General features: G+C 36.7%; 1 protein-coding gene across 1 annotated transcript in view; it reads right to left on the reverse strand.

The window, feature by feature from the left end:
- Window positions 1-375: 375 nt before the first annotated feature.
- The window catches only part of LOC102028816 (zinc finger protein 420-like), a gene marked incomplete at its 5' end in the record, with an annotated part of 11,120 nt that continues 3,181 nt past the window's right edge, over window positions 376-8,314 (reverse strand). The window contains 2 exon segments of the mRNA XM_005415152.2: window positions 376-1,043; window positions 1,418-1,591. Coding sequence (XP_005415209.2) covers window positions 376-1,043; window positions 1,418-1,591 — 842 coding nt within the window.

The following is an 8,314-nucleotide window of genomic DNA, read 5'->3' on the forward strand; positions in this document are numbered from 1 at the left end:
CAATGTGACTTCCTTTATGTTTTGGACAATACCTGTATATTCCAAATGCTTTCTCACATTGCTTACATAGGCTTTCTGTCCAGTGTTATCTTGTTCAAGTATTTACACTCTATCAACTGGATTTCTTTGCACACTTCTTACAAACATAGTTACTCCCCCATCTGAGTTCTTTTATGTCTGTAAATGAAGAGCTGCATCACATCTTTTCCCACACTACCTATATACATGTGGTTTGCACCGGTATGCCTTCTTTCATGTATTTGATGGTATTTTGGTGCACTGAATGTTTTTCCACATTGCTTACATACAAAGTGTTTATTCTCGATATACTCATTCAGGTGTTTGACACATACTCTGTTGGCTGAGTATTCCACATTATGGATACACACAGAGTTTCTCTTCAGTGTGACATCTTTCATGTATTTGAAGATATTTCTGTCTAGTGTACACCTTCCCACATTGTTCACAAACATAGTGCTTCTCCCCACTGTGCATTCTCTCATGTCTTTGACAGTGACTGCATATGCGGAATGCTTTCCCACATTGCTTGCATACATAGAGCTTCTCACCATTGTGGGATCTTGTATGTCTCTGGTACATCAAGTTATCAGCAAATCCTTTTCCACATTGCTTATGTACACGAGATTTCTCACTAGTGTGGGATCTTGTACATCTATGATATGTGGAATTAATAGTAAATCCTTTTAAACGTTGCTTACAAACATAGGGTTTCTCACCAGTGTGGGATTTTGCATATCTATGATATGTGGACTTATTATTAAATCCTTTTCCACATCGCTTACTTGTGTAGGGTTTGTTACCAGTGTGATTATTTTCACATATATCATAATTACTCTGTGTAGTGAATGCTTTCTGACATTCCTTGCATACATAGAATGGCTTCCCAGTGAATTCTTTCACATACTTTACAATAATGCTGTGAAGTGAATGCTCTCTCACATTGTTCACACATATAGTGTTTGTTCTAGTGTGAATATTCCATGCCTTTGACAGTGACTCTGTGTGCTGAATGCTTTCCAATGCTTATGTATATAGTATTTCACACCCGTATGATTAATTTCATGTATTTTATCAGATATCTGTGTAATGAATGCTTTCCCACATTTATTACACACACTTTGTTTCTTCCCATTGTCTATTATTTTATGTGTATGAAAGGAATTTCTATGAGCTAGTACTTTCATATATGTCATATATATAGGCCTTCTTTTCAGTATGTTTTCATACATGTATTTGAATATGGTGTGAAGAAATGAAAGTTTTCTCACATTGTTTGCATTAATATGGATTTCTCCCACTATGATTTCTTTCATGCATTTGAACACCACTGGGTGTGCTGGAGGCTTTCATACTTTCCTTACCTAAAAACATCTCCTCTTCTGGTGAGTTTTCTCACTAAGATCGGAGGAGACTTTCCAGCAGTGCTCATTTAGATAGGGTTTCTCTCCAATCTTTCTTGTTTCATGTTTTTGAAAGAACTGAGTATCCGTGTAGGGTTTTCCATGTTCATTGCATTTATACAGCTTCTCTGCACATCCTAAATAATCATCAGGATTCAGGTGAGTGTGAGCTATAATGCGCACATTGAGGTTCAAATGCCCAATCAGAGGATTTCTACAAGCAAGGATTCCAGTCGGTTTTAAAGCACTTTGTTGTGTGTCTACATTAGCATCTGGAGTCCAAATGAGTATTTCTTCCTGTTGTTTCTAAGCTTTCTATTGATAGCATTTTTCTACCATTTCACTTCTGCAATCAAAAGGACAAAATATCCATGAAAATAAAATTGTTCTTATATTAATTAGTCAGGACAAGTTCTAGATTGATACCTGCTAAGAAATTTTGAGCATGAGATGATCTAACAACTTGGAGGGGGACTGAAAAACACCAATACCCAGTTTCCAAATTAAATGGTATTTCTTTGCAAATTTTTATTTGGCATATGTCTGCAATACACAAGGTCTAGTCTCATAGAGGGGAGGGGTACATTTGTGTCTCACAAGTTCATGAGTTTTGATACCTTTGCACCCATCCCTCTCCCCTTCCTTCCTTAACCTGATCATCTTTCTCATCGCCAAAAGTTAAACTTTCTCTTCACTATCATCTCTCTTTTATTTTACTTCTTCTTTTTTTTTTTTTTTTGGTTTTTCTCCGGTACCGGGAACTGAACTTGCGCTTGCCAGGCAGGCGCTTTGCCACTGAGCTAAATCCCCAGCCCCTCTTTTATTTTACTTCTTATTTTTAATTTCTCATTTAAGAGAACACGTGATATTTCACTTCCTGCTTCTAACTTATTTCACTTAATGTTATGGGATGGAGTCCCAATTATTTTTGGTTTTTGACCAATTATATGATCGCATTCTTCTTCTTTTTTTTTTTTTTTTTTTTTTTTTTCTCCGGTACTGGGAACCGAACTCACGACCTTGCGCTTGCCAGGCAGGCGCTTTTGCCGCTGAGCTAAATCCCCAGCCCGATCTCATTCTTCTTTATGGCTGAACATACAGCATATATTTTCTGGGCTCAGAGTTAAACAGAGCTCTTAGCACTGAATTTCATTTCTAGATTTGTTTTCTATTTTATTTTGGGAGAAATTCTCATGGATTATTGATTTCCTCAGGCGGAACATCAGGTTGCTATTCTTCTGGTTCTGCAACCCAGAGTGCAGGGAATAACAAATGCACCACTGTGATGAGCTGGCCCCACATTTCCGTGATTCAGACATCCTGTGATGGGCCTCTGGGCTGTTTCCAGAGTTCAACTCGTTTGAATTACGTCAAGAGCTTAGCTATTGTGAATACCCACGCACACTCTGCATTGACCATGTGTATGCATGGATCACTCAAATAGGATGATTTTAATTCCGTTGTGAATATCTGGGGAAGTAAGCCTGGATCAAATAGACTTCTATTTTTACTTTGTGACATCTGAATATTGATGAACACTGTGCTTTTATTTTACATTCTGACCAAATATATATCAGGGTGTCTTCTAAGAATTTTAGGACAAGAATGGACTAGATATCTGGGGGAAAGATTTGAAAACATCTACTATTACAATAATAGCATTCATTTGCATTTTCAAAACTCCCCCAGGTTACCTATTTTATAGATGATGAATGTAGCAAACTCATATGCATGTATGAATAGATTTCTTGAATACGAGTTCTCAAAATTCAAAGTTTTTCTTTCCATATATTATTATACATTCTATCAAAATGTAATGTTCTACATTTCAGTGATGTTGGTCATGAAAGTATTTTCTTATATCAATACACCAGATAGTAACATTTGTTGCACCATATCAGTATTACCTCAGTTTCCTACACTGGAATATTTCAGTATTCAAATATTAGATTATATGAAATCATACTTATCCAGATGTGGGTAATTTTTGAGACATTAAATAAATTTAATGACCTCATTTGTAATATTTCTGCTCACACACGGACTCTCGAGGAACATTTTCCTCTTGGTTCAAGTTACCTTAGATTCTTTGAGTAAGTTTTGTACTTTTATTCAATTTGCTGGTTATCTCAGCTTGATCTTGACTTATAGATAAATATAAAATGTCACTATACACTACATGAAATCTAATAGATTCCACTTAGATTCACAGTATGATGTAACCAGTCTGAGATATTCTTCAACATGGTTTCAATGTCTATTTAATGAAGCAGCACCAGTGAGCAAGAACCAAGGCTCTACGATTGTATCAAAGAGAAAAAGCCACTTGTTTTGCAGTACTTTATGATTCTTCAGTGTATTGTCATTTTGGGGTTTTTAGTTAGCTAATGAATGAATACATTAGACACTTCTGGCTTTGAGTTGGGATTTTACATAGCTTGTAATTTAATTCTGTTTCTTGCTCTTTTTATTAATCCATAGCATTTTTATAATAAATATTATAATACCACCTACTAAAAAAAACAAATGTCAAATGCTTTGCCCCAAGGTCACTAGGAAACCCATGCTGAGACTGTTAAACACCTTTTCAATGGAGCAGGTCCGATTAACTGATAAAAGGCAGCCTCACAATGAATCAGACCCTGGTGATGTGGCAGGGACAGCCAAAATATTAATGGTGGAGCTTATCAAAGTTTGGTGTTCTCTTTTTCCATTATGAGAATGCACTCTCCTCCAACCAAACATTTGCTAGGGGAACCCTCTTACCTACAGGCACTTTCTGTTTCTCAGGGAAAGTGGCAAATCCATCATATCTTTCTCTCAGAAATTATGCAAACGAAGTCTGTTTCAGAGCATGAGGTTCACAGGTTTTTACATATACATGTTACTGATCGAGTCCAGCAAACTTATGCATGCTAGAACTGCAATGCTGTATAGAAAGTCCCAAAGAAACAAGAGCCAAAACCTCAGAAGGCAGGGAAACCCACAGTGGCTTTTACAGAAGTCTATAATTAAACCTGCATTGTGCAGATTATCACTGTAAGCACCTTTTCTGTTGGTGTTCTTTCCAGCTGGGGCCACCCACAGGGAAGGTTTCCTCGGTGCCAAGGAAACATCAAGGTGAAGATCATTTCTCTTTCTATGCAGGCTCAAGATGGGGCTCATCATCAAGGTATGGTTGTTGCAACACAACAATCTTGACGAGTTAAATCAGAGGAGATTGAACCCAAATCTTTGCATAGGATGTTTTATTCATACTACATGAACTGATAAAGTAGAAGGAAAATGCTAAGACACTTTATGTGGATTTAAAACCGACAAAAACACCTTTGAGAATACAAAGAATTCTGTAATTTCTTGTATGTATTCAAATGTGTTGGAAATCAGGCAATGAAAAAAGAACTGCATTCCTTCAGTTCTTTCCAAATCAAGGTGCAGCTTCTCTTCCAGGGTCATGTACCTCACGAAGACCTTGTTGCACTTATCCTTTGAAATTGTATGTCGACCTCCGCTCCATTAACACTGACCCATTCATTCTTCCTAGAGTAAACCAAAACATAGCTAAAAATGCATTTTCCTTCCAAAAATGTGTTCCTGATTCAGGTTTAACATTTTTCTGCCTGAACCAATACCTATGTGGTAAAGAGAGAAAGCTTTGAAGAACCTGTTAGTTTTAGACATGGGGTGAAAGAGTAGCTGTTCTTGGGCAAGGTAGATGCTGTTTCTCTCTTTGCCACTTGTTCAGTCCTGTGTCTCTTCTCAGAAAACTTCTGCCTTTCTGTTTTTTGTGCCTGTTTCTACCGTGACAAAGAGGAGTCGTGTACCTCTCCGTTACAAATAAAAAAGAGTAGTGTTTCCTTATCTGAGTGGGCTAACATTCCATGTCTGCAATGTGTGTGTCCAATATTGGATGTTAGCATTATCACACACATAGAAACACACATGTACATATATTATTTTACATATTTATACTTATGGAATAATTTGATAAATTATTTATGGATAAATATTGACAATGGTACTTAATACTTAAATTGATATAACCATGGTGACATCAGTATCACGTGAATGTGTTGTCTTTCTCTTTATATCTCATCCTCCACTGTACTTAAAACTTGTCATGTTGTGACATCACATGAAAACCTTCTGATGAAATATACTGAGATAAATAATGGATCAAAGTGGCATTAGATTTAATTATGCTACTGAAAAAAGCACATGATTTAAATTTTGTCATCTTCATTTTTGAACTTACAATTTAATATTATGAGACCCTGCTGAAATTCCATTTTGGGAGCATGTGGATAAAGAAAGACTATGATTGCTTAGCTGGTGCCAAACCCCAAAGCCTGGACAGACGGGGGCGAAGGTTGTGCAGTACAATCCCTGCGACCCTGGATGAAGTGTTTGCTAGGTGAACCCCATGCTTCAGTTCCTGTGCATTTAATTCACACACTTGTGATTACCACGTGACTGTACTGCACAATGGCGGCTCCATATTCCTGTCATTACAGGATGCCATCCTTCCTACCCCTCACTATTCCATGACTGCCAGTCACATTCCGTGTGTTTTCTTCAGAACCCTAGGAACTTGCGTGAAATCCTGACACACTTGCATATTCTGGATGCTGGTGTTTATGGAAGACTGAATTCATATACAAGGCATGGTGCCTAACTTTTTCTTGTATAAGAGAAAAGTACATGATATGTACATACATCTCAGACAAATGGAAATGAGCAAAAGGTAGGTGAATAGCATAAAGAAAGATTCCATTTGTTGATTCTTAGTATTTATTCAATCATTTTACACATCAAAAGAAATCACCAAAGAGTGAAAACTCATAAATTTAGCGCACTATCCTGAAATTCTGAATCATTTTTATTGTTGTTTTCTCTATTAAAATAAAACATAGAGGGGATAACAAATGCAGCAACAAAGAACACATATGTTTTATACACTTCAAATGCCTTCCAAAGATGAACAGTTACATTATGCACTGCAAATACATACTAATAAATGATAAATCCTTTAAAATAGCTTTTGCTTTGGTGAATTATGTTCTCATCCACATGCCTACATAGACATGCCATGGAAACTGGTAAAGTACACTTACAAATGTGTCTGTGTGGGCCCTTCCAGACAAACTGATACATGAGTTAGAAATCCAGATGGGAAACAATGGTCATGAGAAAAATGGGTGTCATGTATGAAGCTGGGGCATCGGCAGATCAAAGCGTGAGGAAAATTTTTGGCACACTTGAATTTTCTTAAAAAGATGTGATTTTTTAATAGATATGCAGATACGTAGATCAGATATTTCTGTGTGATATATTGAGAAACACAAAATGAATACATTTTAGGATATATTCATCTTTGAGTGTGTTTTCTGGAAACTATATTAACACCAATATTTTTATATTATTTCTACTTGTCTCTACATGAATAAATTTCAAAGTATTTTCAAAATAGTCTTACAGATGTAGAATTTCAATTCATTGATTTCTTTCACATATTTCACAATACCCATGTATACTGCATGCTTTTCCAAGTTCCATACTTAGGGATTTGCCATGATATGCTATAGTTCTGAAGGACAGCATCTCTATGAACTGATTTTATTTCCCACATTTCTTTTATGCACAGTTACTCCCCAGTTTGAGGTGAATTTTCTATTTTTAAAATGAAAATCTTGCAGCAAATCTTTTCCACACCGCCAATATACAAAGGAGTTTTCTCATATGAGCACTATTTCCTGTATTTGTTGGCATTGTTTTTGCACTCAACGTTTCCCCGATTGTTAAAGGGCATAAGGTTACATCCTGGTGTGAATTTTTCCATGTTTGTGACTCTCACTCTGGTGCTGAAAAGATTTTCCACCCTCATTACATGCACAGGTTTTCTCCACATTGTGAGTACTTTTATTATATTGACAGTGACTTTGTCTGCTGAATGCTTTTCCATATTGCATAAATATATAAGGTTTCTCCCCTGTGTGAATTCTTTCATGTTTTAGAAGGTGACCACAATGTGGGAATGCTTTCCCACATTGCTTAAATACATAGGGTTTCCGGGCTGGGGATTTAGCTCAGCGGCAAAACGCCTGCCTGGCAAGTGCAAGGTTGTGAGTTCGGTTCCCGGTACCAGAGAAAAACAAACAAACAAAAAAAAAATAAATGAAAAAATACATAGGGTTTCTCTCCAGGGTGAATTCTTTCATGGACTCTAAGCTTACCATTTTGATGGAATGCTTTCCCACATTGCTTACATACATATGATTTCACACCAGTGTGAATTCTTTCATGTACTACAAACTCACAATTCTGTTTGAACATTTTCCAACATTGCTTACATGCATAGGGTATCTTCCCAGTGTGAATTCTGTGATGTCTTTGCAAGTGGCCATTTGTACTAAAACATTTCCCACATTTCTTACATACATAGGAGTTCTACAGAGTATGAATTCTTTCATGTATTACAAGGGGACGATTTTGGTTGAATGCTTTCCCACATTCCTTACATACATAGGGTTTCTCCCCAGTGTGAATTCTTTCATGTACTCTAAGGTTACTATTTTGATGGAATGCTTTCCCACATTGCTTACATACATAGGGTTTCTTCCCAGTGTGAATTTTGTGATGTCTTTGCATGTGTTCATTTTTACCGAAACATTTCCCACATTGCTTGCATACATAGGGTTTCTCCCCAGTGTGAATTCTTTCATGTACTCTAAGCTTACTATTTTTACAGAATGCTTTCCCACATTGCTTACATACATAGGGTTTCTCCCCAGTGTGATTTCTTCTATGTACAAGAAGGTCACCATTTTGACTGAAAGTTTTCCCACATTGCTCACATACATAGGGTTTCTCCCCAGTGTGAATTCTTTCATGGA

Source organism: Chinchilla lanigera, unplaced genomic scaffold, assembly GCF_000276665.1.
Source record: "Chinchilla lanigera isolate Chin_1 unplaced genomic scaffold, ChiLan1.0 scaffold00547, whole genome shotgun sequence".
NCBI classification, from domain to species: domain Eukaryota; kingdom Metazoa; phylum Chordata; class Mammalia; order Rodentia; family Chinchillidae; genus Chinchilla; species Chinchilla lanigera.